The sequence below is a fragment of the Narcine bancroftii genome, chromosome 2, assembly GCF_036971445.1.
Source record: "Narcine bancroftii isolate sNarBan1 chromosome 2, sNarBan1.hap1, whole genome shotgun sequence".
NCBI lineage: Eukaryota > Metazoa > Chordata > Chondrichthyes > Torpediniformes > Narcinidae > Narcine > Narcine bancroftii.
The window spans coordinates 180,896,680-180,918,462 of record NC_091470.1 but is presented as its reverse complement, the minus strand read 5'-3'; the positions used below and the strand labels follow the sequence as shown (position 1 = coordinate 180,918,462).

The 21,783-nt window shown below is 43.7% G+C and overlaps 1 protein-coding gene across 1 annotated transcript; it reads left to right on the top strand.

Moving 5' to 3' along the window:
* The first annotated feature begins 540 nt into the window (after window positions 1-540).
* LOC138754723 (zinc-binding protein A33-like) lies at window positions 541-20,393 on the top strand. Its single transcript, XM_069919474.1, has 6 exons — window positions 541-1,007; window positions 1,528-1,623; window positions 9,943-10,176; window positions 10,348-10,370; window positions 10,466-10,584; window positions 18,004-20,393. The coding sequence occupies exons 1-6, from the start codon at window positions 597-599 to the stop codon at window positions 18,531-18,533; spliced, it is 1,413 nt and encodes a 470-aa protein (XP_069775575.1). The 5' UTR covers window positions 541-596; the 3' UTR covers window positions 18,534-20,393.
* Window positions 20,394-21,783: the final 1,390 nt, after the last annotated feature.

Sequence of the window (21,783 nt, the reverse complement as noted above, 5' to 3'; positions counted from 1 at the left end):
TTAACCCATCATAATTCATTCTTGTTTGATCCCTTACAGTACCCTTCCACTGTCAGACTCCAGACCAACAGACTCATTCAGGGACTCATTTAAGGACTGAACTTTTCCCATTAGTTATGACTGAATATATATTTTCTTCTGCATTTACACAATTTGGTGACACATTTTCTTTGAGTGTGGTCTCCAGTTACTGGTCATTAGAAATTAGACCGAGTCCACAGAAGAAGAATCTCAGGCGGCGTCATTTGAGGACTCGGAAAAGAACTGTTGCATTGGTGGCGGTAAAATTCAGGGGTGGGGGGGGGATCCCGGGATCCGAGCGGAGAGGCAAAGCCTCATCAGTTCCATCCAACAACAAAAAAATGGTCTGCGTCGGGTCTTATTCATTGTTGTCCTGCCTGAGCCCTTCTTGTCAGTTTCCCCCATTGTATCACGACCATCTCCCGCCCTGTGGCTTGAGGTGGCGGGAGATGCCCGCACTTGTAACAAAGTTACAAAGGACCGCGGCGCGCCTACTGGTGACTTGCGGTACTGCAGGCGGGGCGTCCCTCGCCGTGAGTGAATGGATTTGGAACGAGGAAGTGGAGCGACTGGACATGGCTTCGAAAGAGCAATTCAAGTCCTGGACCGAGGAGGTGATTTGTCCCGTCTGCCTAGATTTCTTCACCGATCCGGTTACGCTGGAGTGTGGCCACAACTTCTGCCGCTCCTGTATCACCCAGAGTTGGGCAAAGGCGGGAAGGAACTCCTGCCCGGAGTGTAGAGAGGAGTTTGTGGACGGAACCCTCAGGGTGAACCGGGCCATGGCCAGTCTGGCCGAGAGAGCTCGGAAAGTGGACCTGAATCCGGCGGAGAAGGAGAGGAAATCTCTCTGCGAGGAACATCAGGAAGAGCTGAAGCTGTTCTGTGCAACCGACAAGAAGCTGATCTGTGTGATTTGCAGAGACTCGCTGAAACACAGAGAGCACCGCTTCCTGCCGGTTCAAGAAGCCGCCCACATCTATCAGGTAAAAAAAAAACCCAGCAAACTACATCTGTTATATAGGAGGCTACTGTGAACTATTTTGTAACCACGTAACGATACATAGACCTTGTAACTCCAGTGCACCACTGGGGCATATTTATATGTAAATGAGTGTGTGAACAGTTTCCTGAGATGGTGGAAGTCATCAGTAAGTAAAGTCTCTTCTGTTATTTGAATCTTGCATCTCTAAGTTATTTAAGAGGTGTCCCGAGTAACTCCAGAGACATAACTACATTGTTATTTTATGGATAATATTAATAACCAACATGGCTGTTCCAGCACCAGTTCAAATCCGGCGCTGTCAGTAAGGCATTTGTACATTCTCCCCATGTCTGCGTGGGTTTCTGTCGGGGGCTGCGGTTTCCTCCGACCCTTGAAAAAGTACCGGGGGTTTTAGGTTAATTGGGCGGCACGGGCTCATGGGCTGAAGGGACTGTTGTATGTCTAAATGTAATTTTTTTTTAAAAATACAGTCCAGCTTTTTTTTTTGCTCTGATTTCCAGGATCAGATTGAATCTTCCATGCAATGTCTCACAGAAAGGAAATCGGCGATGCTGGAAATAGAGCAGCGACAGAAGGAGAAGATTTCTGGGGTGCAGGTAATGGCTTCCTCTGCAAAATTTGTCAGGCCGTCGTGGGAAATGTTTTTTCCGCTCTCTGCTTGATATCACAGTGTTGGCGTCGGTCGCGGTGATGGGTTTGCAGATCCAGTGACGTGGGCTCGACCGTAACCTCTGGAGCTGCCTGTGCGACTTTGTAGGCGGTCTCAGTGACCACGATGTTCGTCACGTCCCACCAATGGTTGGATGGATAATTGGCTACTGTAACCCTCTTTCTGATAGTGTGTGTGTGAGATTCTGGAGAGAGAGGGCGAGCAGCCAATAGCATAGATTAAAGTGGGGACACGGTCCTGACAGAAGAATATAGGGAGTTAGGAAAGAAGTTAAAAAGCAGGACCTCGAAGGCGGTCATCTCGGGGTTGCTGCCGGTTCCGCACGCTGGAGAGGGTAGGAACAGGAAGTTGTGGCAGATGAATGCATAGCTAAAGAGGCAGGGGTTCTCTTCTAGGGAGTGTCTGACCTGTGCAAAAAGGACGGGCTGCACCTGAACTGGAGAGGGAGCAATATCATGGTGGGAAGGTTTACTAGAGCTGTTGGGGAGGGTTTAAACTAGTTTGGCAAGGGGTGGAAATCAGAATGAGAGTGTGGAGATTAGGGTAGAAGGTCAACTACATTTGAAAGGAGAGAGGGACCAGATTGTTAAAACTAATGAAGGAGAGGGGGTAGTAAAAGTAGATGGTCATCTAAGGAGTGAATGTGGGGGACATTCTCTCAAGTGTATATATTTCAATGCAAGGAGCACGGTAAGTAAGGTGGTTGAGCTTAGAGCAGTGATTCTCAGCCTTTTTCTTTCCACTCACATCCCACTTTAAGCAATCCCTCTATGATTAGTAAGGGATTGCTTAAGGTGGGATGTGAGTGGGAAGGAAAGGTTGAGAATCCCTGCTCCAGACCCAATCGTTACTGAAATATTTTGCTTGAGAAAAATGGTCATTTCTTTTGGAGCTCTGAAACCCTGCACATAACAAGTCAATTAGGTATGATTGAAACAGTGGTTTTCAAACCTTTTTTCCCATTCATGCAATCCCTTACTAATCACAGAGCACCTGTGACATAGGGAATACTTAATGTGATTGGAAAGAAAAAGGTTAAGAACCACTGGCTTAGAGCATGACTGGAAATTTGATATTAAAATGTTATGAGCCCAGAGGACCCCAAAACCCCAATTTATCACCCCAGAAACATATCTATATTCTTTCACAGTAGCCATCAGTGAAACCTGGTTGCAGGAAGGGCATGATTGGCAGCTAAATGTTCTAGGGTTCTATTGCTTTATACATGATAGAACAGGGGGGGTTAAAAGGTGGAGGAGTCGCATTGCTTGTTAGAGAAAACTTTGAAACAGTACATGGGCGAATAGAATGGAGGGCTCATCCAGTGAGGCTATTTAGGTGGAATTAAAGAATGGGAAAGGCATGAAAACTCTAATGTGTGTGACACCCATACTGAAAAAGGGCTGGATGGGTGGGAGTTTGTCAAAAGCGTTCAGGAAGGTTCCTTAAATCAATATATAGAAGAACCCACTTGAGTGGGGGCCATATTGGATCTCCTGTTAGGGAACGAGATTGGTCAGGTGACAGAGGTTTGTGTTGGGGAACACTTTGGGCCCAGTGATCGTAATACTATTAGTTGTAGCAGAAAGTAGGAAGCGGCGGCCCCAGTCCGGGCACAGGGAAAGCAGCGGCGGCCCCGGTCCGGGCAGAGGGTAGGCGGCGGCGGTCCCGATCTGGGCAAGAGCTAAGGAGAGGCGGCGGCCCCGGCCTCGGTCGAGTGAGGTAGGCGGAGGCCCCGGTCCGGGCAGAAAGTAGGAGGCGGCAGCCCCGGTCCGGGCACAGGGAAAGCAGCAGCGGCCTCGGCCCTGGTCCGGGCAGAGGGTAGGCAACAGCGGCCCCGATCCGGGCAAGAGCTAAGGGGAGGCGGCGGCCTCGGTCGAGTGAGGCAGGCGGAGGCCCCGGTCCGGGCAGAAAGTAGGAGGCGGCGGCCCCAGTCTGGGCACAGGGAAAGCAGCGGCGGCCTCGGCCCCGGTCCGGGCAGTATGGTCCGACCTAGGAGAAGGCCACGCCGATATAAAACCTACGACCCAAGGACCTCGCTGCCACGTCCCAGCTTGCTTGGCCACGGCACACGAACCATGGGTGTAAAGGGTGGGGCCAGTACTGCGCGCACTGCACTCCACCTAAAAGATCCTTTGCGCAGGCCCGAGGACAGGTCCACATCCTCCCCCTCCACGTCCTCCCCCTCCACGTCCTCCACGTCCTCCCCCTCCACGTCCTCCCCCTCCACGTCCTCCCCCTCCACGTCCTCCCCCTCCACGTCCTCCCCCTCCACGTCCTCCCCCTCCACGTCCTCCCCCTCCACGTCCTCCCCCTCCACGTCCTCCCCCTCCACGTCCTCCCCCTCCACGTCCTCCCCCTCCACGTCCTCCCCCTCCACGTCCTCCCCCTCCACGTCCTCCCCCTTCACGTCCTCCCCCTCCACGTCCTCCCCCTCCACGTCCTCCCCCTCCACGTCCTCCCCCTCCACGTCCTCCCCCTCCACGTCCTCCCCCTCCACGTCCTCCCCCTCCACGTCCTCCCCCTCCACGTCCTCCCCCTCCACGTCCTCCCCCTCCACGTCCTCCCCCTCCACGTCCTCCCCTCCACGTCCTCCCCCTCCACGTCCTCCCCCTCCACGTCCTCCCCCTCCACGTCCTCCCCCTCCACGTCCTCCCCCTCCACGTCCTCCCCCTCCACGTCCTCCCCCTCAAAAGATGCTCACAAACTCAAGCTAGCATGCTGGAACATCAGAACCATGCTAGACAAGGCTGACAGCCACCGACCTGAACGTCGGTCTGCCCTCATTGCACATGAACTCCTCAGACTTGACATCGACATAGCCGCTCTCAGTGAAGTGCGCCTTGCAGATGTAGGCAGCCTCCAAGAACGCAGCGCGGGCTACACACTCTACTGGCTGGCAAGCCTATGGATGAACGACGCCTATCTCGTGTAGGCTTCATGGTCAAGAACTCCATTGCTTCCAAACTCGAAAACCTCCCGACAGGCCACTCGGACCGTATCATGTCCATGCGACTCCCCCTTCAAAACAAGCGTCGCATCACCCTCATCAGTGTCTATGCTCCAACCCTCCAGGCGGAACCAGCAGAAAAGGACAAGTTCTACACTGACCTGCGCAACCTCATTCAACGCACCCCTACAGCCGAAAAGGTTGTCATCCTTGGCGACTTCAACGCTCGCGTCGGCAAAGACTCAGAAACCTGGCCAGGAATCCTGGGCAAGCATGGTGTCGGCAAGTGCAACGACAATGGGCGCCTCCTGTTGGAGCTCTGCGCAGAACAGCGGCTTGTCATTACAAACACCCTTTTTCAGCAGAGGGACAGCCTGAAGACTACCTGGATGCATCCCCGATCCAAACACTGGCACCTCCTGGACTACATCCTGGTGCGAGAAAGAGACAAATGAGATGTGCTCCACACCAGGATCATGCCCAGCGCGGAATGCCACACTGACCACCGGCTGGTTCGCTGCAAGCTCAACCTTCACTTCAAGCCAAAGCCCAGGAACAGTAAAGCCCCCATAAAGAGGTTCAATGTTGGAAACCTGCAGTCAGACGAAGTGAGAGGAAACTTCCAGGCAAACCTCAAAGCAAAGCTCAGGGATGCAATCCGCCTCACGGACTCGTCCCCTGAAACCCTCTGGGATCAGCTGAAGACTACCATACTGCAATCCACTGAAGAGGTACTGGGCTTCTCCTCCAGGAAAAACAAGGACTGGTTCGACGAAAACAGCCAGGAAATCCAGGAGCTGCTGGCAAAGAAGTGAGCTGCCCACCAGGCTCACCTTAAAAAGCCATCCTGGCCAGAGAAGAAACAAGTCTTCCGTCGCGCATGCAGCCATCTTCAGCGCAAACTCCGGGAGATCCAAAATGAGTGGTGGACTAGCCTCGCCAAACGAACCCAGCTCAGCGCGGACATTGGCGACTTCAAGGGTTTTTACGATGCTCTAAAGGCTGTGTACGGCCCCTCACCCCAAGTCCAAAGCCCGCTGCGCAGCTCAGATGGCAAAGTCCTCCTCAGCAACAAGATCGCCATCCTCAACCGATGGTCAGAACACTTCCAATCTCTTTTCAGTGCCAACCGCTCAGTCCAAGATTCCGCCCTGCTCCAGCTCCCTCAACAGCCCCTAAGGCTAGAGCTGGATGAGGTCCTCACCCGGGAAGAGACATATAAGACAATTGAACAACTGAAAAGTGGCAAAGCAGCAGGTATGGATGGAATCCCCCCCAGAGGTCTGGAAGGCTGGCGGTAAAACTCTGCATGTCAAACTGCAGGAGTTTTTCAAGCTTTGTTGGGACCAAGGAAAACTGCCTCAGGACCTTCGTGATGCCATCATCATCACCCTGTACAAAAACAAAGGCGAGAAATCAGACTGCTCAAACTACAGGGGAATCACGCTGCTCTCCATTGCAGGCAAAATCTTCGCTAGGATTCTCCTAAATAGAATAATACCTAGTGTCGCCGAGAATGTTCTCCCAGAATCACAGTGCGGCTTTCGCGCAAACAGAGGAACATGGTCTTTGCCCTCAGACAGCTCCAAGAAAAGTGCAGAGAACAAAACAAAGGACTCTACATCACCTTTGTTGACTTCACCAAAGCCTTCGACACCGTGAGCAGGAAAGGGCTTTGGCAAATACTAGAGTGCATCGAATGCCCCCCATAGTTCCTCAACATGGTTATCCAACTGCACGAAAACCAACAAGGTCGGGTCAGATACAGCAATGAGCTCTCTGAACCCTTCTCCATTAACAATGGCGTGAAGCAAGGCTGTGTTCTCGCACCAACCCTCTTTTCAATCTTCTTCAGCATGATGCTGAACCAAGCCATGAAAGACCTCAACAATGAAGACACTGTTTACATCCGGTACCGCAAGGATGGCAGTCTCTTCAATCTGAGGCGCCTGCAAGCTCACACCAAGACACAAGAGCAACTTGTCCGTGAACTACTCTTTGCAGACAATGCCGCTTTAGTTGCCCATTCAGAGCCAGCTCTTCAGTGCTTGACGTCATGTTTTGCGGAAACTGCCAAAATGTTTGGCCTGGAAGTCAGCCTGAAGAAAACTGAGGTCCTCCATCAGCCAGCTCCCCACCATGACTACCAGACCCCCCACATCTCCATCGGGCACACAAAACTCAAAACGGTCAACCAGTTTACCTATCTCGGCTGCACCATTTCATCAGATGCAAGGATCGACAACGAGATAGACACCAGACTCGCCAAGCCAAATAGCGCCTTTGGAAGACTACACAAAAGAGTCTGGAAAAACAACCAACTGAAAAACCTCACAAAGATAAGTGTATACAGAGCCGTTGTCATACCCACACTCCTGTTCGGCTCCGAATCATGGGTCCTCTACCAGCATCACCTACGGCTCCTCGAACGCTTCCACCAGCGTTGTCTCCGCTCAATCCTCAACATTCATTGGAGCGACTTCATCCCTAACATTGAAGTACTCGAGATGGCAGAGGCCGACAGCATCGAATCCATGCTGCTGAAGATCCAACTGCGCTGGGTAGGTCACGTCTCCAGAATGGAGGACCATCGACTTCCCAAGATCGTGTTATATGGCGAGCTCTCCACTGGCCACCGTGACAGAGGTGCACCAAAGAAGAGGTACAAGGACTGCCTGAAGAAATCTCTTGGTGCCTGCCACATTGACCACTGCCAGTGGGCTGATATCGCCTCAAACCGTGCATCTTGGCGCCTCACAGTTCGGCGGGCAGCAACCTCCTTTGAAGAAGACCGCAGAGCCCACCTCACTGTCAAAAGACAAAGGAGGAAACACCCAACCCCAACCAGCCAATTTTCCCCTGCAACCGCTGCAACCGTGTCTGCTTGTCCCGCATCGGACTTGTCAGCTACAAACGAGCCTGCAGCTGACGTGGACATTTACCCCCTCCATAAATCTTCGTCTGCGAAGCCAAGCCAAAGAATTATGGAGAAGGATTGGGCTTGGCCTGAGGTTGAGATTCTTGATTGGAACAAGGCTAATTTCGAGGAGATGTGAAAGGATTTAGAAGGTGTGGATTGGGATAATTTATTTTCTGGGATATAAATGGAGGATATTCAAAGGGGAAATATGGAGAGCACAGTGTCGGTCTGTACCTCTGAGGATTAAAGGAAATGTTAGAAAATATAGGGAGCCTTGGTTTTCAAGGGATATTGGGAATTTGGTTCAGGGGAAGAGGGATGTGGACAACAGGTATATACAGCAGGGAATAAATGAGGTGCTTAAGGGATATAAGGAGTTCAAAAAAAGCTTAAAGATATTAGAAAGGTTAAAAGGAGATGTGAGGCTGCTTTAGCAGGCAAGGTAAAAAAAAATAAATAAATCCAAAGGGTTTCTACAGGTACATCATCAATAAAAGAATAGTGAGGGATAAAATTGGGCCCCTTGAGGATCAGAGGGGTTGTGAAAAGTAAGAAGAGATGGGGGAAATTTTAATTTTTTTTCTTCAGTGTTCTCTAAGGAAAGGAATATTGAGTCAGATGAAGTAAGGAAATCTGGTAGTGGCTCATAGATAGTATTCAGATTAATGAGGAGAGTACTGGCTATTTTAAAGAGAGCAAAGGTGGATAAATCTCCGGGTCTTGACAAGATATTCCCTTTGACCTTGGGGGAGGCTAGTGTAGAGATAGCGGGGGCTCTGACAGGAATATTTAAAATGTCATTAGCCACAGGGAGGCGCCAGAAGATTGGAGGGTGGCTCATGTTGTTCCACTGTTTGAAAAAAGGCTCTAAAAGTAAACCGGGTAATTATAGGCCTGTGAGTTGGACGTTGATGGTGGGTAAATTAATGGAGAATGTTCTTAGATTATGAGTAGTCAACATGGTTTTGTGAATGGTAGATCATGTTTAACAAATCAGTTTTCAAGAACGTTATTAAGAAAGTTGATGAGGGGAAGACTGTAGATGTTGTTTATATGGACTTTAGTAAGGGCTTTGGCAAAGTTCCTCATAAGAGGTTGGTTAGGAAGGTTCAATCATTACGTATTAATGTTGAAGTAGTGAAATGGATTCAACAATGGGAGATGCCAGAGAGTAGTGGTGGAAAATTGTTTGTTGAAATGAAGGCCAGTGACTAGTGAAGTGCCTCAGGGATCGGTACTGGGTCCATTGCAGTTTGTCATATATATTAATGATCTGGATGATAGGGTAGGAAATTGGATTAGTAAGTATGCAGATGATACGAAGATTGGTGGCGTTGTGGACATTGAGGAAGGCTTTCAAAGCTTGCAGTGGGATATAGGCCAGTTAGAAGAGTGGGCAAAAAGGTGGCAGATGGAGTTTAATACTGAGAAGTGTTAGTTTTGGTAGGACTAATCAGCAAAGGTCATATATGTTAAATGGTAGACAACTGAGGAGTGCAGTAGATCAAGGGGATTTGGGAATTCTGGTACATAATTCCTTGAAGGTGGAGTCACATGGTGAAAGCTTTTGGTATGTCGGCCTTCATAAATTAGGGTATTGAGTACAGGAGTTGGGATGTCATGTTGAACTTCTTTAGGGCATTGATAAGGCTAAATTTGGAATATTGTGCGCACTTTTGCTTCTAAAGCATATCAACAAATAGAGAGAGTGCAGAGGAGATTCACAAGAATGTTGCCTGGGTTTCAGGGTTTGAGTTACAGGGAAAGGTTAAACAGGCTGGGACTTTATTCCCTGGAGCATAGAAAATTGAGGGGTGAATTGATTGAGATATTTAAAATTATGAGGGGGACAGATAGAATAAATGTGGACAGGCTTTTTCCACTGAGAGTGGGAGAGATTAAAACAAGAGAATATGGACTGAGATTGAAGGGGGAAAAGTATAGGGGAAACATGAGGGGGAATTTCTTCACTCAGGAGGTGAAATGACCTTCCAGCCAAAGTGATGGATGCGGGCTCAATTTTAACATTTAAGAAAAAGTTGGATAGGTATATGAACAGGAGAAGTATGGAAGGTTATGGGCTGGGTGTGGGTCAATGGGACTAAGAGGAAAAATGTGTTTAGCGTGAACTAGAATGGCCGAGCTGGCCTGTTCTGCACTGTAATTGTTAAATGGTCAAATATCATTATATGTGAATCAGGTGGAAGTTAATGGGCATGTGAGAGAGAGTCATGTTAGCTGGATGTACTGGAACGGGATTGATGGGGTGCTCTAAGAGGCGCAATAGTCTTCGATGGACAGAATATTCACCTTCTATGTCAATGGGAAATACAGCATATTAATCCAGTTCATAAATCTTTTTCCTTTCGTTTCAGGACCAGGCAGATAACCTTCAGTCCCACATCACATCCCAATTTGCTCAACTGCACCAGACTCTCATGGATAAAGAGCAGCGCATGCTCAATGAACTGAGGGAAGAGGAAGAGAGGGTTGTCAATCCAATGCAGGAAAATCTTCAACAGATTCAAAAACGTTTAAAGTCTATTCAGCAGGAACTCTCAATGTTACAGAAACGGATGGATGAAAAAGACATCGTGATATTTCTAAAGGTAAAGCATGTTTCTGATGGTTCTGGGTCCCTTCTCCTACACCCTCTTTCTGCCTGTGGACGTTGGGAATTGGGGTGTTCAGCAGGTGGTAAGGATTTGGATGAACCTCCTGCTGCTGTGGTATCGATGGTCAGTCTCAATCAATTCATATCCGTGTTTTATTTATTTCAGAAGGGAGCCCATCGGAAGAGCAGGTAGGAAATGTTCTTCATGTAAATCCTGCGTCGATTTGGAATTAATTCACAAATTACTGATGCTCAGGTTGTAACCAGCTGTTTAATATTTATAGGATTGTTGTGGATGAGAATGTGTTGTCAGTGAGAGATGATGCTCTGAGGACCGAAAACTTCGACAATCCCTTCCTGTTGGACAGAGTTGTGGAAGAAATACTTGATGCCATGAAGCAAGGTAAAGCTGCTTTCTCACTGTTCATGGCACTTTCATTTCCTTTATAGATGCAAGATACCTGCTTACATTCAAAGTCATGGAAGTTTTATTCCAGCACCAACCCAACCCCCTTGGCTGACACTTCATCAGCTGGAGCTGTCTGATCCCTGAACAGAACCAACACAGATGTTCATACAATTAGTTAATGGACTAGGAGATACACATCTGGATCCAGAACCCATCCATCCCCCTTCCACCCCATGAGATGCGTTTAAAACACAGGGTATGATGATGGGTTATCATAGAAATTACACCTGGATCCTTCAAAAACGGAAATCTGATCCCGATCCCTCTTCCAACCAGTCTGTGAATTCAGACTCTTATTGACTCAGATCTGCCTCTTGCTGGACATGCAAACTCACCGTGGTCACCAAACAACCAGTGAAAAAGTGCAACCATGAGATTGAACAGACCAACCATCATTGAACTTCGCCCAGAGTCTGGTCTCAGGTAACGGAAGCAGAGCCCTTAGCGGGCTCCACATTGACACAAATAGAAATAACTACTGCACAGGTCCTTCGACCCACAATTTCCATGCTGTCCATGTTACCAATCCAAACTGATCACTTCTCCCTGCACCTGCCCTACATCCCTCCATTCCATGTCTGTTCGAGTCCCTGTCACCTTTATCCTTGAACATTGCGATCTGCATCCATAACCTCTTGGTACCTATCCATCCACGTGTAAAACTCTGCTCCTTCCATCTCTCTCATGCTTCAAGATTCCCTTTATTGTCACGTGATAATAAATTACAAATGTCGCATACATGATGGATTTTAACTTCTGTCTGCCATAAGGCAAACAAAGAATCACCCGGTGCCCCTCACAGTCTGCCTCACAGAATCCTGTTCGATCCATCGACATCCGGACCTTCAACACTATCAGGGAGCCTTCAGCGCCCAGTGCCCTTCAAACCCTCATTGCTCTCTCGACTCTCGGCTCCAATACCTGGTTTCCATGAACCAGTCTTAGGCCGCCTGCAGCTCGAATGGATCCACCCACAGGTGTCCCGCAGCCTGTGTGGCTCCTCACTGATCTACCGCCATTGTCACCATCCTGTAGGGTTGTCTCCTCTGCTTCTCTCTCTGGAGTGGAGGGTTCCCCATTACTGGTGCCCTGCACTGGTCCACTGCTCCCCCTGGACCCTCGCGGCCGTAGAACACAGGTGCCGCGATGTTGGTCACAAACCCCGCGGTTGCAGGTTTTAACTCACAAACACGTTCGGCTCCTTTAAAGGGCCGTTTAACGCCTGTATGGAATCTTTGTAAAAGTATTCCGCGGATGGACCCTGTGGCGCAGCGCTGTATCTGCTGTTACGAACCGAGCATTACGAGCAGCAATGGACAAGCAGACAGATTTAATTTTATTTATTACTCTTAAGATGTAGCCTTGACTCTTAAACTAACCTCAACACTAAATCTATGGGGGGGCGTGGCAAGATGGCGTAGAGTCGAGACGTGTTATCTCGACCTCTCTGGCCGGACTTTTAAGTACCCATTTTTAACCTCTTGTTTTCAAGTTTAAACTTTTTAAATTTTAGTTTAAAGTATTAAGGAACTCTTATGGCCATTAATGGTAAAAAGATTAAACCTCAAATGCAGAAGAAGTTACATTTTTGAAGTGTTGAAGATTTGGGGCCTAAACAACTTACTACAGCTTCAGGTTTAACTTCCTTTGTGCCTAAACCACAAAGATTGCCTGTGGGAGCTGAAAAAATAACGTCTACTACTTACCAAATGAAGGACAGCGCTGGAATTACATGTTCTCTGGAGGAAGGTGCGTGTTCCCAAGAAGTGGATCCCGATTCTGGGAGCCTGCCGATTTTAACGGAGGGAGCACGCAGGAAGATGACTCCATTGCCTGAAACGCTTCAGGAAGCACTCCAACCTGAAGATCTCGATTTCCTCCGTGATTTTTTGAAAAAACAGCGAGCTGCGAGAGGAGACCAGCATCAACCCCCTGAGGAAGTCGGGGTGCTGTCGCTGGGAGTCCAGACCCTCAGTAAAACCGTAAAAAATGCCTTTTGTTGAGTTGCAGCAGGAGCTGCAGTTACCTGATTCTGGCACTACGTTAGAGAAAGCAGGGCTGAGCTTTTCTGAGCTACAATGTAAACAGTTAAATGCTGTCATCCAGCCTATAATGAATGAGATGGCTCAAATGATAAGTTCAGAACTGAATACAGTTAAAGCACTTGTGGAAGTATCTTGTGAAGATTTTTTAAAATTTCAGTCTGCTTTTTTGGAATGTAAACAGCAAGTGGCTTCTAATACAGAAAAAGTGTGGAAGGTTGAAAAATCCGTTATAAAATTGTGAGAACGTGAAAAGGAGTTAGAGAGGAAAATAGACTACTCGGAGAATCAAATCAGAAGGAATAATGTGAAAATTGTTGGTTTGCCAGAAGGTATGGAAGGACAAGATCCTCTTCTTTATCTAGCCTTTAATTTGTGATTTTTTTTCTCCTATTGGAGGGCCTATTTACCTTGATTTGAGCTTTTATATAAAGATATTATTAGTTCTTAGTAATATTAGTAGATATGTCAAAGTTGAGGTTTGCTACTTTTAATGTTCGAGGTTTAAACAGTCCGATTAAGCGCAAGTGAATTTTGGCGTATATTAAGAAAATGAAAATTGATGTTGCTTTTTTACAAGAAACACATTTGAATGTCAAAGAAAGTATGAAGCTGAAGAGGGACTGGGTTGGACATGTATATTCTTCTTCATTTAAGTCAAGGGCTAAAGGCGTAGCAATTTTGATACATAAAAATTTACCTTTTGAATTACAATCAATGGAGGAAAAGGCAGGATGTATTCTTAAATTGAATTGTAAGATTTTTAGTGAATTTTGGACATGTGGATTTATGCCCCAAATGTAGGTGATGAAATATTTATTTCAGATGCATTTTTATATCTGGGTCAGGCTAATGATAATGTTTTAGTTGGTGGTGATTTTAATTGTGTTTTGGAACCTTTATTAGATAAACTTCCCAAGAAAGTTAAGAAATCTAAAATGGCAGTTCAGGTTCAAGCGTTGATGAAAGACCTTAATTTAGTAGATATTTGGAGACGTCTTAATCCGACAGAAAAAGATTTCTCCTTTTACTCATCTAGACATGAATCGTTTTCAAGGATTGACTTCTTTTTAGTATCGGCACATTTACAAGGGAAAATACAACAAGCGGAATACAAAAGTAGGGTGATTTCAGATCATTCTTTGTTATACTTTACATATGCAACCTCTGAGAAAATTCAAGTGGCTTATCGTTGGAGGTTTAATACAATGTTATTTAAAAATACGGAATTTATTGATTTTTTTGAAAAAACAAATTTTTTTTTTAAGAAAATTCTAATTCTGTTCAAAGTAAGTTTGTATTATGGGATGCTATGAAAGCTTATTTGAGAGGACAAATAATTAGTTATGCTTCTAAAATAAAAAAAGAATCGATTAAATCAGTCTTGAATTAAAGAAACAGATCGATGAGTTAGAAAATGAATTTCAGAAAGATGCTACGGAAGATCAGAAAATAGAATTATCTAGGTTGAAACTGGTAACGGTATTATGAATGGGGAGGGAAAGCACATAAGGTATTGGCATGGCAATTAAAGAAAGAACAGGTTTCGAGGTCTATTAATGCTGTTAGACGGAATTCTTTTATCACTTATAAACTTCATGAGATTAATGATGAATTTTGTTCATTTTATAAGAAGTTATATACATCTGAAGGAAAACAAGAAAATGGATTGATTGATCTTTTTATCACAGTTGAATTTACCGACATTAGAGGATGTAGATATACAGGAGTTGGAAGCACCATTTACTGATTCGGAAATTAAAATGGCTATGATGGAAATGCCGAACGGTAAATTGCCTGGTGATGATGGATTTTCGGTTGAATTTTATAAAATTTTTTATGATGATCTCTCTATAGTGTTTGGAGATGTATTACGTCAAGTTGGAGAATGCTATGAATTACCTGAGTCTTGTTCTAGTGCTTTAATTACAGTAATTCCAAAAAAAAGATAGAGATCCTTTGAAAATATCTTCATATAGGCCAATTTCATTGTTAAATGTAGATTATAAAATAATAGCTAAAATTTTAGTGAATAGATTGGCTAAACTTTTACCTAAGTTGATTCATATGGATCAGACAAGTTTTATAAAGAATAGATATGCCTCAGATAATATTCTGTGTGTGATTAGTTTGATTAATAGATTTCGACTATCTTTAGATCACCCAATGGTGATATCCTTAGATGCAGAAAAAGCATTTGATAGAGTTCAGTGGAATTTTTTGTATAAAATTCTGGAGAAATTTAAGTTTGGTCCTATCTTTATTGGTTGGATTAAGGCTTTATATAGTAAACCGGTAGCTAGAATATTGACGAATGGTTTGATTTCGGAACCGTTTACATTGACTCAATCAACTCGTCAAAGTTATCCTTTATCACCAGCTTTGTTTGCGTTAGTGATCGAACCTTTAGCACAGCTGCTAAGACAAAATACACAGATACAAGGTATGAAAGTTTTAGATGAGGAATATAAAATTAATTTATTTTCCGATGATGTATTGGTGTATTTAACAAATCCAGCTCAATCACTTTTGCACTTGAAGGAGTGTCTGATACAATATGGATGTCTTTCTGGATATAAAGTTAATTGGGAAAAAAGTGAAATATTACCGGTAAGTGAAGGAGATTATTCAGTTTATAAGAATATTATTAATTTGAAATGGACTGATCGAATTAAGTATTTAGGTATAATTTTGAATGTTAATTATCAATCTTTATATAAATTAAATTATGTTCTGTTAATTTAAAAAATTAAAGCTGATTTGATTAAGTGGAAAGATTTACCTATTAATTTGTTGGGTAGGATAAATACAATTAAGATGAATATTTTTCCGCGTATGCAATATTTGTTTCAATCTATTCTGTATTTACTTGATAATATTTTTTTTCGAGATTTGAATAAAATGGTTAGGGAGTATTTACGGAGAGGTAAATTTTCAAGAGTAGCCTTGAATAAATTAACTTGGAAATATGAGTTAGGGGGATTACGTTTACCACATTTTCAAAATTATTATGAAGCAGCCCAACTTAAATTTATTAGTTCATTGATGGATTTGGAACAGCCCCCTAGTTGGGCCAAAATTGAGATGGCAAATATTTCTGAATTTGAAATACATCAATTTTTGTTTAGATGGAATATAAATTTGTTACAGCAACATAATGTGCCTATATTAAAACATTTAATGAAGTTATGGACAAAGAAAATGATAGGCTCTAGGGGTGAATTATCGGCTTTCACTCTGTGGTATAATAATCAACTTATTTCTTTTTCAATACACAATCGAAGTTTATTACATTGGAGATTTATAAAGGTGTGGAAAATTTGGGAGATTGTTTTAAAGAAGGTAAATTTTTATCTTTTAATCAGATGAGGGATAGTTATGGTATTGATAAGAACTCTCTGTTTCTTTATTATCAAATTCGATCTTTGGTAAAACATGTGTTTGGTAGAGATATGATTTTACCTGAAATTACTAAATTTGAGACTTTTCTTATGAAGGTACCAGAGAAGGGTTATATTTCATCTATGTATCAAATATTACAGGATGGTATGGATAAAAAGGGTTGGGATAAATCTAAAAGTAAATCGGAAGTGGCTATTGGTTTTATTTTTTCCGAGGATGATTGGTTAGATATTTGTTATGACAGTGTAACTAGACTGATAAATGCACGCTATGCAATGATTAATTATAATTTTTTACATCAATTATACTTTAACACCTGAAAAACTAAAAAAGTATGGTTTTTATGAATCAGATTTGTGTTTTAGATGCGGTAATTCTGTTGGAACTTTTTTTCATGCTGTCTGGTCATGTACATATATACAATCTTTTTGGAAGAAAATTCAATTGTTTTTAGAATACCTGTATAAGATTGAAATACCTTTAGATCCGACAGTATTTTTATAGGGTAGTTTACAACCTTTGAATGGTTTGGGATTATATAAATTTCAACTTGCTTTTGTATATTTAGCATTATCTGTAGCGAAAAAATGTATTGCTAGTACATGGAAAGATACAAATATGGTTGATATTAATAGATGGCATAATGAGATGAAATATTGTTTAATAATGGAAAAAATTACATATGTTTCGTGTGATAATTATAGCTTTTTTATTAATAAGTGGCTGTTATATTCAGAATATTTACATTTCAATTTAAATTGATTAGATTTTAATATGTATGCTTAATTATTTTAATATTTTTTCTATTTTTTTTCTTTCTTTACGGCTCTCCTTAGGAGAGTTAGCTGAAGGGGAAGGGTTCTTTTTTTTTCTCTATATAAAAAATAACGTTCATGTTTAGAGTTACTTGTTGTATATGTCATGTATTAATTGTTTTTTGAACGACATAAATAGTTAAAACAAAAACACTAAATCTATCCCCAACTAACTATGAGCAGGTGTGTGCGTGTGTGCGTGTGTGCGTGTGTGCGTGTGTGCGTGTGTGCGTGTGTGCGTGTGTGCGTGTGTGTGTGTGTTATACCCAAACCATTACAGTCCAAGCCAAAATCGAGAAAGTTACTTCAAAGTTAAGACTTTAAAATTCAGTGCTGAATTGTAGGCCTTTCAAATTTTATGTCCAGAATTAATGGGAAAACTGGATTTGTAGCTGCTACAAGACTCACGAATTCTCCTTGCGCTGCCTTTGAAGAAGTATCCATCCACACGAGCTGTGGTCACTACAGTCCTGGTCCTTCTGTAGGTGAGACTCGAACTGGGCGGCCTCCATGGAGCTTCCAAGACCCTGGCACCGGTCTCTCCAAGTAACTTCACTGTTAGTCACAAACAAAATGAAGCATTTTGCTTCCTAAAAAGGCCCTCCTGACACTGGTCAACCCACCAAAAAGGTCCAGTCATTCACAGAGCCGGCTTTGCTCTGAATTCCACAAAACGGCTGGTCACAAGAGCTGCTTCAAAAGCCGCTTTCTCCTTATCAGTCAGAATGGTTCTCCCTTGCAAAATCACAGTGTCTTTGCAAATGTATAGAATCTGAAACAGACTGTGACAGACCTTCCCTCAGTTCTTCCAATGTATCGGAGAGTCGCTGGGCTATGACTTGTGTTGTGCTTGTGTGAAATGTTAAATGTTAACCATGACCATTCAGTTCCTCCTGTCTATACTATCCCTTACAGTGATAATTTATTTTACTAAAACGGGAGCTCATAATATACTCTGTTATCTCCAGGTCTGTTATAGCAGAACATTTCATCACCTGCAGTGCCCGCACCCCGATCTCCATTCGCCCTGGATACTAATTCTCTGTTTCTTCTCTCGTGCCCTCTGCCCTCCCCCCCCCCCCCACTATCCCCAGTCTCTGTCACCCTGGATGTGGACACAGCGGGTCCGGGTCTCGAGGTGTCTGAGGATCGGAAGAGCGTGAGACTGTCCAGGACTCAGAGGGATCTCCCTGACACCGGGAAGAGGTTCACAGACCTGACTTGTGCACTGGGATCGGAGGGATTCTCCTCGGGGAGACATTACTGGGAGGTGGAGGTGTCAGGAAATCGGGGCTGGAGTCTGGGAGTCGCCGCAGAGTCGGTGGGAAGGAAGGGACGTGTCCCCCTGACCCCAAAGGCTGGAGTCTGGAGAATCTGGCGGGGGGGTGACAGGTTTTATGTGAACACCTCCCCTCGATCCTGTCTCCCTACCGGTCCTGTCCCCGCGACAGTGGGGGTTTATCTCAGTTATGAGTCCGGGACCGTTTCATTTTACAGTGTCGACACCAGGTCCCATCTCCACACCTTTACTGGGTGCGAATTCACAGGGAAACTTTATCCGTTCTTCCGGAGTTGGAATGGGAACTGGCTGAGAATCTGCTCTGGTCCTGCACCAGATCCATAAAGAGCTCGGGTCCTGGCACCAACGTCAGTAACAGGGTCAGGGACGAAAGGGGGAGAAACCCTGGTGACAACAGGTTGGCGCTGAATGGGTCCCATTGAATCCCCAAATTCCTCATTGCAAACCCCTCCGAATCAGCCTGTAAATAAAACCAGTGGAAATTCAATGTGGAAAGAATGGAATAAGCAAGAGCTGAGATGAGAGCTGTCGATTCCATAATTTTAACCCCAGAATTACATTTGTGAAAAGATAAACGTTTAACATTCGCTCACTCCGCGTATTCAGCAGCAGCCGCGGGCAGCGGGTCCACAGCGCCCGGCACCCCCGGGTCCGAAAGCCCCCTGCTTCCGTGGGAATAGCAAGAGTGGTGGCGCTGACTGGAAGGTGGGGGGGGCGGAAGGGGGAGACTGGGGCAGGTGTACTTTGGAGGGAGGAGGGAAATTGGAAACGAGCTGATGCAAGTAAAAGTTGAATGTTGGGAATGAGAGATGGAAGGGATGGGGAATACCTGAAAGCTGACCCCGAAGTGGGGAGTGCTGAGGGCTGTAATGTGTCTATTGATGAGGCACCGTTTCTCGATCTTCGTGGAGATGAGTTGTTAACATCCAGGCAGAATTCAGCTTGGGTGTTGGAAGGAAGAATTAAAGTGATGACCAGCGGTTCAATGCCTGTGAAGTATCGTGGAGGACGGTCCACACAGTTAAGATGAAATATTAAAAAGGTTGATCAACAATGAATCTTTAACAATTGAGGGTGCCTTTTGTGTTTGCGATGAGGGTGGGGGGGTGGGGGGAGGGTTCGTTTTGATGCTGGCTACCTTTTTAAAAAAAAAATTTTCACACTGAACCATATCAATCAAAATTCATATAAACATTTCCCTCTTAAATATACACAGTGGCATTTTCTCCCCTTTTTTCCCCCCTCCCTCATTCCCAACAATAAAACCATTAAACAATGTCCTCACACAATGAAAATAAGCAAGAAAATGGTGTCATCATACTGGGTCGGTTCATTTCGTCTTCTCATTCTGTCATTTTAGGGGGTGGAGGTCCACGGTAGGCTCCCTCTGTTGTGTTCCATGTATGGTTCCCAAATTTGTTCAAATAATGTGAATTTATTTTTTAAATTATATGTTATTTTTTTCCAATGGAATACATTTATTCATTTCCATGTACCATTGCTGTACTCTCAGGCTCTCTTCTGATTTCCAAGTTGACGTTATACATTTTTTTGCTATTGCTAAGGCTATCATAATAAATCTTTTTTACGCTTCATCCAGTTTGAGGCCTAATTCTTTACTTCTAATATTCCTTAGAAGAAAGATCTCTGGATTTTTTGGTATGTTATTTTTTGTGATTTTGTTTAATATCTGATTTAGATCTTCCCAAAACTTTTTCATTTTCTCACATGCCCAAATTGCATGTACTGTTGTTCCCATTTCCTTCTTACAGCGAAAACTTCTATGGTAATATTGGATCCCATTCTTTTAACTTTTGAGGCGTGATATATACCCTGTGTAACCAATTATACTGTATCGTGCATAACCTTGTGTTTATTATATTCTTCATAGTTCCAGAACATAACTTTTCCCATGTTTCATTTTTTATCTTTATGTTTAAAATTTTTCCCACTTTTGTTTGGGTTTATAGATTATTTCATCATTTTCCTTCTCTTGCAGCTTAATTAATGTACATGTTCATTATAAATCTTTTAATTATCATTGTGTCTGTAATCACATTCAAAGTTGCTTCCTTCTGGTAATCTCAGTCTGTTTCCCAATTTATCCTTTAAATAAGCTTTCAGTTGATGGTATGCAAACATTGTAGTTCAAACTGTTCAAATGTTAATAAATTATTTCCCAAAAAATAACTTTCTATTCTTTTAATTCCTTTTCTCTCCCATTCTCTGAAGGAAAGGTTATCTATTGTGAAAGGAATTAGTTGATTTTGCATCAATAATAATTTTGGTATTTGATAATTTGTTTTTTTTCCTTTCTAAGTGGATCTTCTTCCATATATTAAGTAAATGATGCAGTATGTGAGCTTTTATATTGCACCAGCTTTTCGTCCCACTTATAAAGTATATGTTCCGGTACCTTTTCCCCTATTTTATCTAGTTCTATCTTAGTCCAGTCTGGTTTTTCCCTTGTCTGGTAAAAAGCTGATAAATACCTTAATTGTACGGCTCTATAATAATTTTTAAAGTTTGGTAACTGCAAACCACTTTGGTTGTACCTCTCTGTTAATTTATCTAACGCTATCCTCAGTTTCCCCCCTTTACATAAAAATTTCCTTTTTATTCACTTTAGTTCATTGAAGAATTTCTCTGTTAAGGGAATTGGTAATGATTGAAATAGGTATTGTATCCTTGGGAAGACATTCATTTTGATGCTGGCTACCTTGAGGCAGCTCCTCCCACAGTTGCCCTCCACAGATGGGAGGACTTGGCCAGGTGTTGCCACCTTCGGCGTTCCTGGACATTCAGAAGACCTCAGAGACACTTGCCCTGAAGACAATCTATTGGATGCTGATAATTGAGCTGTAGTGAGTATTTATCTCCCTATTTAAGTAAAGGTGTAAATATGTTGAATTGGTATATGGATGAGAGAGGAATGGAGGGGTGCAGGTCAATGGGTTTAGGTGGGAGAAGGTGTTCGGCATAGACTACTACCCTGTTTCTGTGTTGTGATTGTTATATGGTATGGGGGTGAGTTATGAAATTAAGAATAGAGAAAACATAAGAAATAGAAGTGGGGCATTAAGCCCTGATGCTGAATGTCACAAATAAATATTTCATCTTTACGACTTTACCATTATTGCCTGGTCTAGCCCCATACCACTTGATTCCTTATAACCCAGATGTGCATCAAATCTCAGCCTCTTTTCTGAACAAACTCAATATCTGAGCTTCCATGAATATCCAGTGGGGAATGTTATGAGCCCAAAGAACCCCAAAAACCCAGCAGCAATAGATATTCACCACGACAAATGGTTACTTAAACAAAAGTTGTTTTTCATTATCTTTAAACATGAAAACAGAATAAAACTTTAACTTATCACTATTAACTAACCCAACTTAACCCCCTTCTAATTCTAAGCGCATGTGTATGTAATGGGTGTATACATTTAAGAAAAGTTCTTTGGTTCACAGTTCAATCTCACTTCTCATTCTTCTAGGTTCACTGGTTGCAGGCAATTCTTATACTGTGCACAGAATTTAACATATATAAAGTTCACCAGGATTTGGTGCTCAA